The 20,430-nt window shown below is 37.4% G+C and overlaps 1 protein-coding gene across 3 annotated transcripts in view; it reads left to right on the forward strand.

Moving 5' to 3' along the window:
• Window positions 1–2,229: 2,229 nt before the first annotated feature.
• The window catches only part of ZNF106 (zinc finger protein 106), a 62,448-nt gene continuing 44,247 nt past the window's right edge, over window positions 2,230–20,430 (forward strand). For 2 of the 3 annotated variants that reach the window (XM_007173606.2, XM_057544753.1), the window contains exons 1-2: window positions 2,230–2,375; window positions 17,995–18,080. In XM_007173606.2, the coding sequence (XP_007173668.2) occupies window positions 17,997–18,080 (84 nt within the window). In that variant the 5' untranslated portion in view covers window positions 2,230–2,375; window positions 17,995–17,996. The remainder of the gene's footprint in view (window positions 2,376–17,994; window positions 18,081–20,430) is intronic. The other variant, XM_057544752.1, reaches the window with a different exon arrangement.

The following is a 20,430-nucleotide window of genomic DNA, read 5'->3' on the forward strand; positions in this document are numbered from 1 at the left end:
CCTGCACTTTACCATGATCACTGAAAATATTGAAGGGTTTTAAGCAGGTCCGGAAACGGTTCCAGGCACCTCTAAGAATAAAGCATAGTGCTGGAAATAAAAGAGTTTCAAAGGAGTTGTCTGTTCCTAAGGAGTCAAGGAAGATGAACCCTGAGAAATGTCTTTTCAATTTAGCAACATTGGTGATCTTAGTGAAAGCTATGTGGTGAAATGATGAGGTTGAAAGATAGATTGTACTAGTTTGAAGAGAGAGGACATGCAGAAACGGGGACAAATTGTAGAATGCTTTTGGAGAGTTTGGTCTTGAAGGGAGGCTGGAAAGAGGATGACAAGGGGTCAAAGTTTTTTGTTTCTGTTTTTTTGTTGTTATTAGAATTAAGACAGGAGAAACTTAAGCATGATAGGGAAGACACAACTGAGAAAAAACTGTTTTAAAGAGAAGGGTTAGTCAGTAGGTAAAGATCTTGAGTGGGTAAGAGCAGAGGCAATCTAAAGCACTGTTGGAAGGAAAGGTCTTGGAAATAAGATAGAGAAGATATCTCCTCAATTTTTTTCCCTCAATTTTAATGAGAGGAAGTATTTGTAAGTTTGTATGTTTAGTAACAGGAAGTTAAAGAATTTAACTTAACCATCTCATCTGATGGTCTCTGTTTTCTCTGTGAAGTAGGAGACAAGGTCACCTACTGATAAAGAGTTAGGAGTTTTAAGAAAAGTGGAGAAGATTTGGAATATTGTTGTAGAAAGTGATGGAGCAAGTTGACCAGAAAAAAGTAGTAGGACAGGTAAGTGGTGTTGAGGGCCTGTATAAGATTGGAAAAAATGAACTCACCAGTTTCTGCCCTCCTGCGTGGCTTTCTTAAGCAGTAATCACTTCTTGAGGGTAGAAGTGGAGAAAATGAGTTCATTTAGGGTTGGGATGGTGGCTGGTATAATGCTGTGGTTCTCAACCAAGGATATTTTTGCTCCTCAGAGGACACTTGGCAAAGTCTGGAGATTTTTTTTCTTTTCCTTTGGGAGATATTTTTGACTATCAGGACAACAGGTGTGTATGTGTGGGAGGTGGGAGTCATAAGGGGGGTACTATAGGCATGTAGTGTCCAAGGATGCTGCTGCATATCCTGCAATGCACAGAACAGCACAAGTGTTATTTCCAAAATGTGAATAGTGCCAAGGTTGAAAAACGCTGATCTACGATTACCTTGATGCTCACCAACAGCTGACCTTGGTCTTCTACAAGCTTTCTCTTGGACTATGGCCCTGAGATTATAGGGTAAAGCAATTCTTACACTGCATGCCTTTAAAAGAGAGAATGGGCAGCATACCCCACACCTTGGTGTTTCAAAGACTTGTGATGTCACAAATACAGAATTGGAATAAGTTCCTCAATCCTCTAGAAGCAAATCTGGATTTACACATAGATGGAGGGAGCTGCTTACTTTGATTTGAGGCATTGAAGGTCTTGTTAAACATAGATATTATTAGAAGTTTTCAATAATATAGGAAATTCACATCATTATCAACTTTAATGTAACTTGGTTTATCTGACTAGTTTTAGTCACTAAAAGAAGATCCTGAGGGAATGGTTATGGGCTAACTTTAATGATGAATATAAATACATTGGTACTAATAAGAATATAATCATTGGTGTTGATGGATTATCTGCTTTGTGACAGGCACCATTCATGGACAGGCACTTGACCTATGTTTTGTCATTCACTCCCAGCAACACCCTGAGAGATAAGATATCAGTATCCTAATTTTAACTCTGAGTGAAGTGAGGTTCAAGAAAACTTGTAATTTTCCCAATATCACAAATTACTAGTACCTAGGTCAAGATTTGACCTGAGGTCTGTCTGTTCTAAAGCTCTTGCACCTTCCATTAAGTTTCAATAAGTTTTACAAGGAAGGCGTGGTTGGAAATTTAGCCACAACAGTTGCCACTACCTAAAGGGAATGGTCGGGACTTAGGAAGAGAGTAGGAGCAAGAGGGAGGCCCAGAAAGAGCAAAAAGAATGAAAAAGAAACGAGGGAGGCTGGTCACAGCACCGTCTGGTGCAGCGGATGAACTCTTCCGGCCTTTGGTCTTCTTCCATTCTTTTGCAGTAAAACCTCTTTCCTCTGTGTCCGTTGTTCACTCTCGTGTGTTCAAATAAAGCTAGGTTATTGAGAAAGGCTGAGCGCGGAGGAAAAAAAAAAAGGAGCGCGACGGCGGCGCTGTGCGCCTGCGCTCTGGCGGCGGCGGCGGCGGTGCCAGGCGGGGAGCGGGTCCGGAGCGGGCCACCGGACCCGAAGCTGAGGGGGGCGGCTGGGGCGTCAGTGGGCTCCGTCGCCGGGGCCTCGGAGGCATGATGGAGTAAGAGGGTTCGGCTGTAAGTGTGAGTATCCAAGGGCCGGGTTGCGCTGAGGCGTATCGGAGCCCGAGGGTCCCGGTGGTCTGCCACTTTAGGGAGGATGTTGGGCTTCAGGACGCGGCAGGTCTCTGCTCCTGTGGGCTGCGGCGCCGGCGCGGCGGGTCGTCCCCTCTCCCAGAATCGGCGCGAGTTTACGGGCAGGCGGTGCTTCTGGCTTCGGGGTACAGGTTCTCGCGGGGGCGTTCCGGCTCTGCTCCCAGCTCCAGAGGGAAACGTGGCTCCAGAGGCTTGACCTTTCGGAGAGGTCGCTGACCTCCTTCGTCCCCCGCCCGGGGCCGCAGGGACCCCATAGACCCAGGTGCCCTTTATGGCCTACACGTCTCAGGCCACCTTTCCACCTCTTGTGACTGACAGCCTTCGTTCTTTTTCCTCCTTCTGTCTTCTCTCCCTGTGGGATTCGTCAATAATAATAGCAGCTAATTATGGAGCGCTTACTATGGGTCAATTTAATATTTAGTCCGAATCTCAGTGCATAGTTATGGAGAGAAAATGCTTTGCACCCCACTTCCCCTTCAACCTGCTCAATTTAATCATCTTTGAGAGTCAGATTAAGCCATCTTGTTGGGAAGTTTGAGATTTCCATGGCTTTTAGCAATTTGGGACTCCCATCCTAGTTAAGGAAAGTTCTCTTACCTAGCAAATGAGTCTTTTTCCACCATAATGGTTTATATCAAATTTACTCAAGCCAAAATAACTTTTGAGCACTTACTAAGAGCCAAATACTCTTCTAAGCCCCATGGAAAATTTTAAAATTTGTTTTAAGCCCTGTTCTCAAGTGAGTGAAACAATGGAAGATAATATTTAGATTCAATTAGGATTTATCTAGCACCTACTACACATGTGCCAGATACACTCAGGTCTGTCACAAAAAATTAATGAGATATTATAATGAAAGTTGGTTTTTTTGGAGCACATTTCAGATGAGGTCGCTGAGAGTTTGATGGTAATTTGCTCAAGGTAACCTAGCTAGGGTAAGTGGTGAAGTGGTGAAATTCACATACGATGACAAATCTCATCCTTTTCCTGTTACATCAAGTTCAATATTGTAAGCACTTCTGTTGAGAAGCAACTATACTACAGTTATAGTTTCTAGAGTTAACTATTGAGACTAGAAAATGATAGGAGCCTTAATTAAAGATACTAGATCAGGTTAGTTCACAAACAATTGCTTTGATTAAAAGGAAGATATTTAAAAAGGAAAAACTGTGAGTGGTGATTATTGTACGTATATACATGCATAGAATATCTCTGGAAGAATACATAAGAAACTGGTAACAGTGATAAGTTGGAGGTGGCTGGGAGTCACCAGCCAGTGGGAGAGGAATAATTTTCTCTGTAAGCCTTTTTTTTTTTTTTTAATGAAAACTTCTAAACATCCAGAAAAGTAGGAAAAATACTATTTTGAATCCCCTGTAAATCAATCACTCAGGTTTTCAAATCTGTTAATATTCTGCTGTATTTGTTTTTATTCCTGACATTTCACCCCTAAATACTTTATCGTGTTTCTAATAAAAAGAACATTTTTTTGCATAACCCTATATAATAATCACACTGAACAACAATAATTTCTATAATTATCTGACACTCAATCCTTATTAAAATTTCCCCAAATTATTCCTTTTTTTCTTTTTACCATTTTTGATCCATCTTCCAATCAAAGTTTGTGCATTGAGTTTGACTGTTATGTCTCTTGAAGTCTTTTTAAGTCTAGAAGTTACCTTTTTTTCTTTCCCTTTTCTTTTTTCATCATGACTCAAAGAACGTTGTACGATTATCTGGATTTATCTGATTGATTCCTAGTGTTATCATTTAACATGTTACTACAGACTTGAAGGTAGAGGTAATACTTGATTAGTTTGGGTAAACACTTTGGGGACTATATCAAAGATAAGGCTGTGTAGTCTAGTTTTCCCCCTGATAGTGGTGCTAAGATTGATTAGTGGGTTCAGGTGGTAAGTCTGAGTCCTTCCTTGTAAAGTTGCATTTCACCCCTTGAAACCAGCTGTAAGCCCTTTTGTACCTTTATAATTTTGAAACTTGTGTTAACTATTTAAAATACAAATAATTATCTTTAAAAAGACAAAACTCACTGCAAGAAATTCTCTTCTTTTTTTTTCTCTTTTTTTTTTTTTAAACTGAAACCCTGATAACTAGGTGGCATTGTTCTCATGGAAGAGGAAATGAAGTTTGGAGAGATCAAAATTTACTCAAGGTGGTAGACACATTAGGTATTTTTGCTTAACTCCAAGGTCACGCTTTTTCCACCATATTTTGTAAACTATAAACTAGTTATGTAAATATAAAATTGTTATTACTCCGGTAGTTATGCTATTTGTCCCTTTGAATCTTTTTAGACGGGTAATCAATATCTAATGAGATTAGACTTTTTGGAGTATCAGTAAACTGGAATTGATCTTTGTGGTGTGATAGCCTGTAATGAACCACTCTGAAGGTTCAAAATATGTGAAAGTCAAACTTTTTGATGATTTCTGGAGTTCCAAAAAAGTTCCCTACCTGGAACCATTATATAGTCTTGGTTCTTGGGCCTAAAGTCTTCTTTGTTTAAAAATATGAGTTAAAAAATTTTTTTTAATTTTAAAAACAATAATACAGTTGACCCTTGGACAACATGGGTTTGAACTGCATGGGTCCACTTATATGGTGATTTTTAAAAAATATTAAATACTACAGTATTGCATCATCTGTGGTTGGTTGAATTTGTATATAGGGAGGGCTGACTACAAATTATATGTGGATTTTTGACTGTGAGGAGGGTCAGAGCTCCTAACCCCCATGTTGTTCAAGGGTCAACTGTATATGTGTATTTTGCTTAAATTTTTGGAGAGTACAAAAGGATTTATAGTGAAAAGTAAATCCCTGATCCCCATGTCCTCAGTTCTTTTTCCCAGAGGCAATGGCTGTTACTAGTTTCTTGAGTATCCCACTGGAGATATTCTATACATGTGTATATGTCATCAGGGTAAATTCTGACATTCATATGTAGAAGTATCTTAGTAGTATAACCTAAAATAATACTACTGTTGAAGGTTATACTCCAGTTTTTATTATGTTTCTGTTACAGACATCTTTGCTGATTTCATTCATTCAACAGATATTGCATACCTATTCTATACCAGATGGTGTGCCACGTAATGGGAATAAAATGGTGGACAAGACAGGCATTCCGGCTTGCTGTCATGGAGCTTACACTCTACTGGGAGAGGCAGTTAGTAAGCAAATAATTATACTAATAACTAAATATAGCAAAGATTTAGTACCTGCTTTGTGCAAAACACTATGGACTTTCTAATTTATTCCTCATAACAGCCCTCTAACGTTGGTACTGATATTATTTTTATTTTATAAATGTGGAAACTGAAGTATAGAAAAATTAAATTACTTGCTCAAGATCACATAGCTAGTAAGTGATAGAGCCAGGTTTCAAACCCAAGCAGTCTGGCTATATAGATCTTGCTTTCTTCCATTACCCTAATGCAGTGGTTTTCAGTGATGGTTTGGGGATCATCCCTCAGGGAGGTTTGGAAATTTGCAGGGGTGTTTTTGGTTTCAGAATAATTGGGAGGGTGACACTGAGTTTAGTGGATGGAGATCAGGGATGTTAGACATCCTGCAGTGTAAGGGACATCCATGTATAGTAAAAAGTTATTCCACATCTTGTGTCACTTTCAGATGTCCCAGAGGGTTTTTCATGTAGGTGAAAATTGTGTTTATGATTATCTGAGCCTAGAATCAAATTTGTTTTACATATAAATACACAGTATTATTATTATTATTTTTTGCATAGAGCATAGTTATCATGTAAATCAAGAGACTGTGGTTTCTTTATTTCAGAAAGTTTATCAAGAGTTGGTCACTATTTTGGAAGGTCATATCACAGACAGCAATGTTATTCATGGTACTTTTATCAACAATAAAATACCTGTATCTGTCTGTATTTGTAATTGTCACATTTGTAGTCTTAATATCATGCCAAAGCATTTATATGTTGAAATACACATTGTTTTATGATAAATTTTCTTTTTTATTATAGCTAGCACATTATTTTAAAATTTATGTGTGTAAGTTACAGTAGCTCTGAATTTCATTTCAGGAAGGATAAGGAGGTGTTATAAAATATTTACAATAAAAAGAAGGTATAAAAATATCTTTAAAGAAAAAAATTGTATGGTGACAATTGGGAAAGCTGACTGAGGAGCAGACTGGGGATTCTTATAATAATCCCTCATATTTATGTATGAATGAAAATTCCCATAATGTTTTAGAAAAAAGGGTATTGGGTCTGATATGGTTGAGAACTGCTGCTCTACTGTCTGCCTCAGAAATAGTCATAGTTGTGATAAGTGGTATAAAGAAGGTACTGGATTTTAGGGGAGTAGTGTATAGTGAGGAAATACCTAGCCTGGGAGATCAGGGAGTGCTTCCTCAGGCAACTGACATTTGGACTGAGATGTGAAGGATGAGTAGTTAACTAGATGGAAAGGAGTAAGAGCATTCCAAAGAGAGGGACCAGCATAAGAAAAAGCCCTGTGGGAGGAGCATGTTAGGTGGGAAAAACTGAAAATACCATTTTGTCTGGTGCACAGAGGTCAAGGGGGAAAGTAGCTCAAACCTATGTAGTACACATAAGCAAGGATCATATCAGTGGGCCTTGTAAGACTTGTTAAATATTTTGGTTTATGTCTAAAATAATTGGATGCCATTGAAGGGCCTTTAAAAGTGAGGGACTGGGCTTCCCTGGTGGTGCAGTGGTTGAGAATCTGCCTGCCAATGCAGGGGACACGGGTTCGAGCCCTGGTCTGGGAAGATCCCACATGCCGCGGAGAAACTAGGCCCGTGAGCCACAACTACTGAGCCTGAATGTCTGGAGCCTCAACTCCGCAACAAGAGAGGCCGCAATAGTGAGAGGCCCGCGCACCGCGATGAAGAGTGGCCCCCGCTTGCCGCAACTAGAGAAAGTCCTCGCACAGAAACAAGGACCCAACACAGCTAAAAATAAATAAATAAATAAATAAATAAATAAAGCCAGAAGACCTCTAAAAAAAAAAGTGAGGGACTGAGGCCTGAAAACATAAGTGTGTGTGAGAAAGGCATTTTCTTTGTACGGTTGAGGGACTCATAAATCGCATGTTTAGATGGAGGTGAAATTGAAGTAGACTGGAATGCTGAGCCACCTCATGAAAGACAACTGCCATTCAAGAGTCACTCAAACCCCAGCATACTTCATCACTAAGCCTAGGGCCTCTTATTCCATCACAGGATTGAGGAGTATGTCTTCTTTGATCAGCCCCACCTGCTTGACCATTGCCTGGAGTTATTCAAACACAGTGAGGGCTCTTAAAAGTGCAAGCATGGGAATCCAGTTCTGGTCATGACGAAGCTCCTCCTGCAGATAACAACTATTAAATCTGGGCAGAAATACATAAAACAACTAAAATCACTGGAGAGTTACCAAAAGCAAACAGATTCTGGAAGGTAATTGACACTTGGGGAACATAACTACAAGGAGTGATTTCTCATTTTCATGGCCCCAATTTGTGCCAGGTAGGATGGTTAAAATTCTGATAGTAAACTGCTAGTCTTTGTGATCTAAAGAACCAAAAATAAGGCTCAAGACAGTCACAGGTGTTGGACAGTAAGAGGAGAATCCTGGAAAATAGAAACATCAAATTCTGTGAATAAACTCTACCCAAATCTTGGCACACTGTTGAGAACTATGCATGCGTGGAGCAGACTCCAAGAAGCCCAGCTCAAGATAAAAGAACTGAATCAAGATCTCATCTACCTGAGGAACAGAGTTTTCAGTTTGAGTCAACCAATTTATATACTTACTAGAACAAAAATAAATAAAAATTAAAATCAACACTCTTCAGAGGAATATAAAGGAATCCAGAGTCTCCACAAATAACAGTTATGTTTGTTATTTAATTTAACAATTAAATATTTACAGTAGTCAGGATATATTCCAAAATTACTCATGTATAGAGAATCAGGAAAATGTAACCTATTCTCAAGTTAAAAGACAATCTACAGAGACGGACCCTAAAGTACCCAAATGTTGGGATTAGCAGGGAAAGATTTTAAACTTTTATAACTATGTATTAGTAAAGGAAAGGAAAATGATGCAAAGGAAATGTGCTCATAAAGAATGAGTATGAGATTAAGAAAAGACCAAATAGAGATTCTAGGACTGAAAAATATAATTTTGGAAATAAACTAGGTGGGCTAAGCAGCAGAATGGAGATGACTGAGGAAAGAATCCATGAAATTGAAGGTCAATAGAAATTCAGTGCGAGGAACAGAAAAAGAGTAGGGGGGAAAAAGGGCCTGAGAACAATATCAAAAAATCCATCACACATAATTGGAATCCCAGAATAGGAGGAGAAAAAATGGGGAAGAAAAAAATAATACTTGAAAATATAATGGCTGAAAATTTCCCAAATTTAGTGAAAGGCATAGATTGACATATTCAGTAAGTTTAGCAAAACCAAGAAAAGTAAAGACAAGAAAACCTCTAGTTTATAAATGAAGAAAACCGTGACTGGATTTTTCATAGTCAAACTGCTAAAAGCCAAAAATAAAAGGAAAAATCTAGAAAGTGGCCCAAAAAAACCCAATATGTTATATACAGGGGAGTAATCATGGAGGCCAGAGTGAATAGAGAATATTTAAAATGCTGAAAGAAAAATCTGAGAACCCAGAATTCAGTAGAATAGCCTTTAAGAATGAAAGCAAAATAAAAATATCGTCACATAAAACCAAGAGAATTTGTTTCTAGCAGATCTGCATTACAAGAAATGCTAAAGGAAGTTCTTCAGGCTGAAGGGAAATGAAACCAGATGGAAACTTGAATCTTTGTTAAGGGAATGAAGAGCATCAGAAATGGTAAATATCTGGATAAATAGAAACTGATTTTTTCTTTCAATTTCCTAATACTATCTATGATTGTTTAAAAAAAAAATCATCTTGTGGAGTTCATCATGTATTGTAGATATAAAACATATACCATAGATCATGGAATGGGAAGTGGGGGTAAATGAACCTGTATTGTTGCCATGTTTCTACATATTACGTGACGTGGCATGTTACTAACACTGAATACAGTGTGAAAATGATAAGGATGTATATTCTCTATCCTAGAGCAATCACTGTGGAAAAAAATGATGCAAAGAAGTATTGCTAAAAAGCTAGCAGAAAAATTGAAGTGAATAATGCAGAAGAAGACAGAAACAGAGGTACAGCCAAACAAAAAAATAGATTAAAAATAATAAAATGGTAGACTTAATCCACCCATATTAGTAATTTCATTTACTTTAGCGGAATAAACGTTGATTCAGTGCATACAGACAGATTGACTAAAAGTAAATGCCAAAAGATATACCTTTCAAACAGCATAAGAAGGCTGGAGTGGCTATATTCATATTAGATAAAGTGGATTTCAAGATAAAGTATAATGCCAGAATTAAGGCGGTTATTTCATAATAATAAGAGGGTCAGTTCATCAGGAAGACAGTCATAAATATGTATGTGCCTAATATCAGAGCTTCAAAATACATGAAGCAAAAATGGATACAATTAAAGGAAGAAAGAGACAACAGTCAGTGATTTTAACAATTTTCTCACCAATTGATAGACATCTAAACAGGCAAAAAAATCAGTATAGATGATTTCCACCCAACAACTACAGAATATACTTTTTTTCCTCAAAGGTACGTATAGGCCAGATGCTTGTCTGTAAATCAAGTCTTAATAAATTTAAAAGGGTTGAAATACTACAAAATATTTTCTTTGACCATAATGGGATTAAAGTAGAAATCAAGATGTCAAACAGAACCCGGCAAATATTTGGAAATTCAGTGAAACTGATAAATCGATGAGTCAAGAAGAAATTGTAAGAGAAATCAGTAAATATTTTGAACTGGATGATGAAAATACAATACCTAAATCTGTAGGATAACTGTCATAGCCAAGAGGAAACTAAGGAGACATGATGATTAAACGTATGTGGTATCCGTGTTGAAATTCTGGAAGAGAAAAAGAATACTAGGTGAAAAAAGAGGAAACAAAGTATGGACTTAAATTAATAATAATATATCAATATTTATTAATTGTGACAAATTATACTAATATGAGATGTAAATAATACAGGAAAAGGGGTGGGCTATATGGATACTCTCCTATGGTTTTTTGCAACTTTTCTGTAAATCTAAAACTATTATAGTTTAAAAGTGCTAAAATATTTGTAGGACACAGCTAATGCAGTTCTTAGAGGGAAACATAACTTAAACACCTTCTTTAGAAAAGTAAGGTTTAAAGATAATGAATGAGCTAAATAAAGTTCTACCTTAAGAAGCTAGTAGATGAAGAGCAAGATAAACCCAAAGTAGATAGAAGGGAAGAGATAATAAAGACAACAGAAGAAATCAGTGAAATAGAAAAAGACAACCAGTAGACAAAATTACAAAGCCAGGGTTCGTTCATTGAAAAAAATCAACAATATTGATGAACCACTTGATAGACTGATAATGAAAAACAGATAACACAGATTAGTAGTATCAGAAATGAAAGGGATCACTACAGATCCTGTAGGATAATAAGGGGATATTATAAACAACTTTATGCCAACAAATTTGATACTATAAATGGACAGTTTCTTAAATGTCAATGTACTAAAAATGTCAATGTGCTAAAATCTGAATAAGCTTATATTAAAGAAATAGAATTAATGAAAAAAAAGGGTTTCACTGATGAATTTTATCAAGTATTTAAAGAAGAAATAACATCAGTCTTATATAAACTTTCAGAAAATAGACAAAAGGGAAACACTCATTTCACGAGGCCAAAACCTGATAAAGGTGTTACAGATTGAAGAGAAAATTACAGGGACTTCCCTGGGTGACTCAGTGGTTAAGAATCCACCTGCCAATGCAGGGGACATGGGTTTGAGCCCTGGTCCGGGAAGGTCCCACATGCTTCAGAGCAGCTAAGCCCGTGCGCCACAATTACTGAGCCTGTGCTCTAGAGCCTATGAGCCACAACTACTGAAGCCCGTATGCCTAGAGCCCGTGCTCTGCAGCAAGAGAAGCCACCACAGTGAGAAGCCCGTGCACCGCAACAAAGAGTAGCCCCCGCTCGCTGCAACTAGAGAAAGCCCACACATAGCAATGAAGACCCAACACAGCCAAATTAAAAAAAAAAAAATTATAAAAAAAAAAAATTACAGAACAGTGTGTCTTATGAACATAGACCCAGAAAATTCTAGGCAAAATATTAACAAATCATAATACATCATGACTAAGTGACCAAAGATAGATGGCTAGGTATCTGATAAAGCAAGTACTGTAAAAAAAAAAAAAAAAAAAAAAAAAAAAAAAAAAAAAAAAAAAAAAAAAAGTACTGTAGAGTAAAATGGTAACCATAGAATCTAGGTGGTGGGTATATGCGTATATGGTAAACTGGGTGTGGGATATTCACTATAAAATTCTTTAAATATTTCTGTGTTTGAAATTTTCCAAAATACAATATAGGGAGAAAAATCAAGGGAATATTATGATCAGGTTTGCGTTTTAAAGAGATTACTTCTGCTGTAGTATAAGGAATTAGGAAAGTACAGGATTACCTGAGAGTAGTTTGAGAGGGGGTGCTGAGACCACTTAGGAGGATATTATACAGGTATTCTTTTTAGGCGGATAATTTCAAGGTGAGTTGGAGCCCTGGGAATTTTTTCAAGCTCTTGGAATACTGTACTTTTGAACAACAGCTAATTTTGTCTAAGCATATTTTTTACTGTATTGCTGGGATTTGGGATACATCATTGCCACATGTACAGTATGCATGTGAGCTTTTGACTTCTGACATTTACAAGGATATGAGATTTTTGCAAATTCCAAAATTTGCAAATACCACTACTTTAGTAGCACATAAATTCCTTCTTAAAATCTAATAAAATATATGGTGACCTTTTCAGAGACTTAATGATTTTTAAAATACAGGACAAAGGCATTTAGAAAGCTGTTAACATAAATTAAAACTGCTAAAATAAATGCTTTACTGTAATACTGTGGTATGGTGACCCATGAACTTAAAAGATTCTATAAAAAGAAGAAATAGTGAAAATGATTGTTATTATAGTCATACTTGTATAAAGTGGATGAAGATTATTGAATGTACTGTTAGCAGTAAGATGCATGGAGAACAGCAAAGCTTTTTGAGAAGAATAGTGAGCAGTTAGTAAGGCTCACTCAGCTTGCATTGACTAATTCACATCATAGAATTTTACATTACTATGTGGATCTTTGGGGTTGCTTGGAAATATATATAAATGATATGTTGAATACAGGAATGCCAACTTTTTTAACTGTTAAATAAATGCAACAAGCTACCCAGTTAAACTTTTAAAACAGTGTTTGTATAAGCTATCTTTGGGCTTATGACTTACTCTGTTATATGATGATAACTTTTGCTAGTATTTTTATTACCTTGTTAGAGTTGGCATTATCCCAGTTTCTTTCTCAGTTATTTTTCCCTCTAGGACATAATGCTTCCAAGTTCCAGAATTGAGTAAAGTATTGGAACCTGACCGTAGTTCTGATTCTGAGGTAAGGAATCAGATTGTGGTCTGCCCTGTCCATTTCCTTGCCTGGTGATGGGCAATATGAACAGCTTCATCTGTTGGATGCTTGACTTTTGATCCCTTTTCCTGAGTCACAGCCTTAACTTCCTGTCTTCGTTTTAGCCCTATGCTTACTAATAAAGAATAAAGAGTGGTGTGTGTGTGTGTGTGTGTGCGCGTGCACGTGTGTGTGTATACACATACATATATGATCCTGGTGAGTGTTATGTTAGGGCAGATAATATAAAAAGTAGGAATGCTAGTGAGTAAAATGCTTATGAACTTATGCTCCATCAGAGATACTGGATGGATGCAGGAAACCACCAATCACTTGCCTTAGGAAACAAGAGCCAGCCAGAATTTAGACCTAGTAAATAGGACAGGTACCCAGAATAAGCCTTTGAAAGTTTCGGTTATAGGTTCATATGCCCCAAAATACTTCTTGACCTCTGTTGTCAGCTTACTAAAACTCCTTCCTTAGCTAGGAGCCTTGAAACTTTCTGGGGAGTCCCACTCAGCAAAGTGAGGACTTTTCAGAAGTGCCAGTTGTATCTTTGTTCCATAACCTGGGCAACCTAGGGGTAGTGACAAAAACTTGTATCACTGAACACTGTCTCTCTGTTGCCCTGTCTTGCTCACTAGAAATACATTAGTTTTTTGTCAGGATTAAGGTGGACCAGTTACCTGTGGAATTCAGAAAAGGGATACTAATCTGAGTACCACTTCCCCCACCCCAACAAACCAATAATTACGCTTTTTTTCTTCAGTGTTTTACAGTATATTATATTATCATATAGAGTCTCAGTTGGCTTTAATTATGTCCGAGTTCAAATATCTTAAGTACTATGTGCTTATTGTAACCAGTGTTATAGGTATATGAAAAGACAGATCCCTTCCTCATGGTAAGGTCAGTGAGACCAGACATACCTACCATCAAACAGCCTTCGGAGCATGATGAAGTACAGAATGGGGTGTCTGGAGACTAATGCAATAGTTCTACTCTGCCCACACAACTGTATTTCTTTTTATTAGTAAGCTGTGTGGGTGATTCTGATGTACTGCTTAGATTTAGAACTTGTTCATTTATTGGGAACAGGAGTCAAGGCAGGAAACATTTGTGAGTATAGCAGTTGGGTGAACGGAGAAGAATACATATAAGGTCATGCAGGTTTATCACACTGAAGAGTAAATAACAATTGTTTTTCCTCTTTTAAAAATTTTTTTTTGTTTTATTGAATTACAGTTGATTTACAACGTTACATTAATTTCTACTGTACAGCGTAAATAACAGTTTAAAAATTGAAATCTGTCAGGACTTGGTGACGAAATATGATAATCTGAAAGAAAAGATCAGTAATATGGTTTTGCCTATGAGAATGATAATTGTATTAATAGGATGGTAATTAAGATATTGAGAAAAGGTACTTATTGTAGGATTTTTTAGACTTATGACTAAGAAATATCACAGATATTTCTCACAGTTATTTGGGGAAAATTTGAAAGATTTCATAATGGGTATATTTAAGTGATATGGGGGAATATGTAAGGTGGTTAAAGTGAGGACAGCAGTAGTTGAATTGTTTATTTACACTTACTTGACTTGTATAATGTAACCTCTCAAGCATTTTGAGGTTGCAAAGTTGGATGGTTTCTATTTCCTTGACTTCTAATCCTTGTTAAGACCTTTAAAGAAGGCTGTGAGCTAATTTCAGTATTTCAGAAAGCTTAATGGAAATTATATTTTTACCCAGTTTAAGGATGTACAAATTAAAGTTCTTTTGTCTTTAGCTGGAATCATATCAACTCAGTGTTTTTAAATACTAGGTCTTTCTTGATTAAATACTTTGCTAGCAGTTTACACTTTTTGATTTTTTATGAAAGTGAAAATTTTTACAGAAATGAAACTTAATATGTGCAGATTGGAAACATGGAGCTCGTGAAAAGAAAAAATAAATAAAAAGAGGGAGTCTTTGGTTAAAAGGTTGATAGAGAGTATTTTTATTATATGACTTTCTTTATCCATTTACTACGAGTTGATGGCTTTATTAAATAGAAACACAGTTGGTATTTTAGTGCTTAGTTTTCAATTGAGTAAATATATAAAAACCCCACAGCAACTGCTGTTGCTTGTGCCAGGAAGTCTCACTTTTTCATTGACTTCATTGCTTCCAAGTTTTTTGTTCCTGTTTTGCTTTAATGGGTAATAATTTGAAGCAGTATTAAAAACATTTCTGGATATATCATCTTTATCACTGATTTTGCAACTCAGAACAATGCTTGCTGAATGAAATAACAAAATACTGCTTGCAAATAGTAATTAACGTTAATGTTAAGAGATAAGGGAATTAAAAGAATAATTGTGCTTTGACACTTAGCACCAGAGTGGTTTGTGTTAATTTTCAGATTTAGGATAGGTTAGTAATACTAGAAGCATAAATAATACTATACCTATCCATAAAGGTATATTTCGTTGTTTTATTAGCTAGTTAACATTCAGCTTTCTCAAATGGTCAAAATTTTACCCACAATCTTGTTTTGGTGCTTTGTAATTTGTTATTGAATAGAATTATTTCAGACATTTAGTAGTGGTATGGAGTGGGTTGCAATAGCAAGGAAACTGCTGAGTGACAAGAGAAGTAGAGAACCTTAGGCTTCTTTCTCATTGGTTTTTCCACCATGTTGTCTAAGGGTTAAAGATTAAATTAGGTCAGCTTATAACTTCATACCTCACAATTTTAAGTCCCATAAGGAACAAGCCCAGGCAAGGAAGCAGATAAATCTATTAGAGTCTAGTGCTGTGTGTGTGGAGGAAAAATAATTTTGCCTGGGGAATGGAATTAAATTTTCAGGTAGGGCATCCTTGCAGGGATGCAGGAGGAAAGTATGGTAGTGCTAGAGGACTGTAGAATAGAGACCCTTCTGGTCTTAACACAAACCTCAGTATTTATCCAGTTATCTCTGTCTTACATTTAATAACCTAAGATAGTTCTATTTGGAACAATTCAACAAATAATTATGGAGTGCCTACGATATGCCAGACACTGTTCTCAGTGCTAGACCTGTACTAGTGAACAAAATATACAGAGTCTCTGTTCTTGTAAAGCTTAATTTTTTTTTTTTTTATTTTTTTTTTAAAGGATTTTCTTATTTATTTATTTATTTATTTATTTATTTTTGGCTGTGTTGGGTCTTCGGTTCGTGCGAGGGCTTTCTCCAGTTGCGGCAAGCGGGGGCCACTCTTCATCGCGGTGCGGGGACCGCTCTTCATCGCGGTGCGCGGGCCTTTCTCTATCGCGGCCCCTCCCGTCGCGGGGCACAGGCTCCAGACGCGCAGGCTCAGCAATTGTGGCTCACGGGCCCAGCTGCTCCGTGGCATGTGGGATCTTCCCAGACCAGGGCTCGAACCCGTGTCCCCTGCATTAGCAGGCAGATTCTCAACCACTGCGCCACCAGGGAAGCCCTGTAAAGCTTAATTTTTAATTGGGGAAACAAAGAATAACAAATATATACTGTGGTAGGTAGTAAAGGATGCTTGTTTCAGATATTTCTTGCTGCTTAACAAGCTTTCCCAGTATTTACTGGCTTAAAACAGCTATTTTGTTTCTTACAATTCTGTGGGTTGAAAAAGGCTCATTTGCATGGTTCTTTAACTGGTCCCACTTGGGATCCCTCATTGGCAGCTGGGCCTGGAGTGCCCAACATGGCTGTCAGATGGTGCTGGCTGTTGTTTGGGTGCTCAGCTGGGGCCTCAGTTTTTTTCCCCTTGGCCTTGACCCATGTGGCTGGGTTCTAAGAGGGAGTGTTCCAAGTGTGCAAAGGCAGAAGCTGCAAAGTTTTTAAGGCCTGGCTTCAGAAATTGCATTGTCACTTCCATTGCATTTTATTGGTCAAAACAGCTCACAGGGAGGGAAAATAGACTCTATACCTTTTGATGGGTGGTGGTGACAACGTCACACTGCAAAAGAGCACGTGGGGTGGGAGATAATGTTGTGGCCATCTATGGAAACAATCTACCATAGTACTATTAAAAAGTAAAAAATTAAGCGGGTTATAAGGGGGACAGAAGAAATGGAGGGCAGGAAGTACAGTATTCTATAGGAGGTCAGGGAAGGCCCCCCTGATGAGGCAGCATGAGAGAGTGAGCCATGAAAACCATAAATACATTTTTTTTTTTGTCTGAAGGATTTATTTAAATATTTTAAATGTCAGCATAACACAGAGAAAAGGCTCTTAAACCAGAAATAAGAGACGTGGGGTCAACTCTGCTGTGCCATAGGTACATCCTAAGGAAGAATATTCCAGGCAGAGAGAAAAGGAAATATAGAAACCCTAAGGTGGGAGAATCCCTGGTGTGATCAAGGAATAGCAAGGAGGACGGAGTAACTTGAATGGAGCAATACAGGGAGAGTGATAGGGCATGGAGTCAGAGAATGAGAGAGAAACAGATTTTGTAGCCCGTGGCAAAGGACTTTGGATTTTCTGTGAGTGAGATGGGATTCTTCTGGAAGATTCTGAGCAGAGGAGTTAAATGATCTGACTTAAATTTTAAAAGAATCCTGTTCTGAGACTCTTTGGTTGCTAATTTGAGAACAGACCATGAGAGGACAGACAAGAGTGGAAATAGGGAGTCGGGTCAGTAGGCTGGTGCCATGTGAGATGGTAGATGTGCTAAGGAGTGAGGGGTGGTTGGATTTCAGATGTACTTCAAGGTGGGACTGGCGGGATTTGCTGATGAGGGTGGATATGGGGTGAGAAAGAGGGATCAAGGATGACTCCCAAAGTTTTTGCCCTAGGTACCTGGAAAATTGGAATTTTCCTTTACCAAGATGGGAAGACTGGGGGAGCAGGGTGGAGGTGAGGGAGTTGCAGGATTTGTATTTTGGGCTATGTTAAGATGAATCTAAAAAGACATCTGGGAAGAAAAGGTTACTAAATGTTACTTCCTCATTGCAGGTATGACGTTGAGTGCTTCAGATCTGGTCACTATGGCACGAGAACGAAAATGCATATTGTGCCACATTGTGTACAGCTCAAAAAAGGTAATAATAGAAGAGGGAGAATCTGAGGCTTTTATGACTGATCATTTTTTCAGAGACGACATATGGAATTTATAGATGGGTAAAAAAGCTTTTAACATCTTACTTATGCTTCTTTCCTAAACCTTAGTCTTATTTCACTGGTTTTTTTCTCATTACTGCCTCATAAAACCAGTAACTATATTATTAAACCTCTACCTGGAATTTGAGGATACTCAAACAGTATGATAAAGAGAAATTCAGTTAGTAACCAGTTATAGAGAAAAGACATTAAAATTCAGGTTGAGATTATAACAACTTTCTGATTAGCTAAGGTAGCAACATTGATACTTAGTGGAGTTCTCTTTCTGCATATGCTTCTGAAAAGTGCAGCACAGCAGCAATGGTACTAACTATATCCTTAGACGTCCACAAGGTGGGGATGTTGCTCAAAGAAAAACATGTTTTTAAGAACTAAAAGAATTTACCTTTGCTTTACGGAAATTGGCTGCAGTTTGTTTCACATTTTGCTTTCCCCCCCCCCCCCTTTATTCTTGCTTTCCAAGAGTGCTGCTAGCTTAAATACTGAGGAATTTTTTCTCTGTGTTTTTAAGATTTCTTGATTGTCATTGGAAGTTCAGAGAACTGGGAAGATTATCATGAGTGAGATTAGCCAGCAAAGTCTGAGTAAACCTTGAAAGATGTTTGGGAGTAAAATGGCTTAAAAGAAATGGAGAAGAGATAGATATTTTAGGTGGGAGAAAAATGCATACAAAGCTATAGCGGTAGAATGGAGTATAACAGTTATAGGAGTCGGTAAAGAGGCTTACCTGATTAAAACAGTTTCATCTTGGGAGTAGTGGGACCACAATTTAATTTGTAATTTAAGTGAAGATAGTTAATAAACAGTGTTGAGTGCTAGACTGAGGGGTTTGATTGTGATCCATCTAGTAGGCTGGGGTGAAGAATTTTTTTTTTTCCTATTTAGGATTTCTGTTAGTGATGGAAAAATCAGCTGAGATTTTTAAATTATGTATAGTAATATACTTGCTGGCTTTTACAAAAGTAAAAGAACTGTTCTTCCAATTTTAAAAATTTAGACCAGGGTTTACTCAAATTTTCAATAAATAAAAATTCCTTATGGCTACTTTCAGATTAGAGGGAGATGGGAAATTGAGAAGGTATGAGATGGGTACTCAGAGGTGTGGTGTCAGATTTTCGTGGAGTAGCAGGCCTATCTTGTTATATCTCATAATTTTGCTACTTTAAGTCTTTTTGGCATTTCTTCTACTCTGGATTAAAACATGTTTCTTCTCTTCATACTTTTCCATGGGTCACAACAAAGTTAAATAAGGGCTGGGGTTATTTATTCCTGCCTTAGGGACAGCCAACTATAGGTTTTTAAGCAAGGGAATGGCGTGATTTAAGTGTTAAGATATGGGGTAAGAAATTAACGGAATGGGTTAACTGAAAGGGATAAACTCAGATACTAATTTTTAAATAGACTATGAACAGTTTATGTTGATGTGCTTTCCTCTAGTTTCCCAAACTAGTATTACCTTGGTTTCTCCAAATACACTGTGAAGGAGAAAAGAATCTAGGGTGACTGTGTATTACATCCCTGAGTATCCTGATGCTTATTAACTTATGAAAATCTGAGAAGCCCTGGAATTAAAAAATACTAAAATTTGTTTCTGTTACTCAGTGTTTTCCAAATTTGTTCAACCCCAAATCCTTTTTTTCTCCCTTCTTCCCCCTCCTTTTAACAACATAACACTGATGTAAGGAACTAAATAGAAGGTTGGTAACTCTGCAGGTGTGCATTTGGAGCTGTGCCTGTGGATCTTTCTCAGTTATTTTGAAAACTCAGTTGTCTCATTATTTGCATTCATTCCGTACAGCAGGATGGAAGAGGATTTCACATTGTAAATTTAGAAACAGATTATTGAAGTATTTTAAACAATTGAAAGTCACATTAAGGGAATTCCCTCGCGGTCCAGTGGTTAGGACTCTGTGCTTCCCCTGCAGGGGGCACGACTTCGATCTCTGGTCAGGGAACTAAGATCCTGCAAGCCATGTGGAAAAAAAAAAATCACATTAAAACTAGTTTTGAATGATAACATTTTTTATAACTGAAATAGAATACAGAATTGGTTTTTACATCAGAGAGAGTAACCTATTTCAATGAATACTCTTTTGGTTAGGAATAGTTTCATTGCAAGAAACAGACCCACTTAAATTTAGCTCAAGAAAAGGAGATTTGGCATATGTTAAATCTAATCCAAGGAAAAACTGAGCAACGGGAAACAAAAACTGAACAACAGGAAGCATAGAGATTTGAGCAGGTGTTGTATATTGTTCATGGATTTTTTCA

Source organism: Balaenoptera acutorostrata, chromosome 3 (assembly GCF_949987535.1).
Source record: "Balaenoptera acutorostrata chromosome 3, mBalAcu1.1, whole genome shotgun sequence".
Taxonomy (NCBI): Eukaryota; Metazoa; Chordata; class Mammalia; order Artiodactyla; family Balaenopteridae; genus Balaenoptera; species Balaenoptera acutorostrata.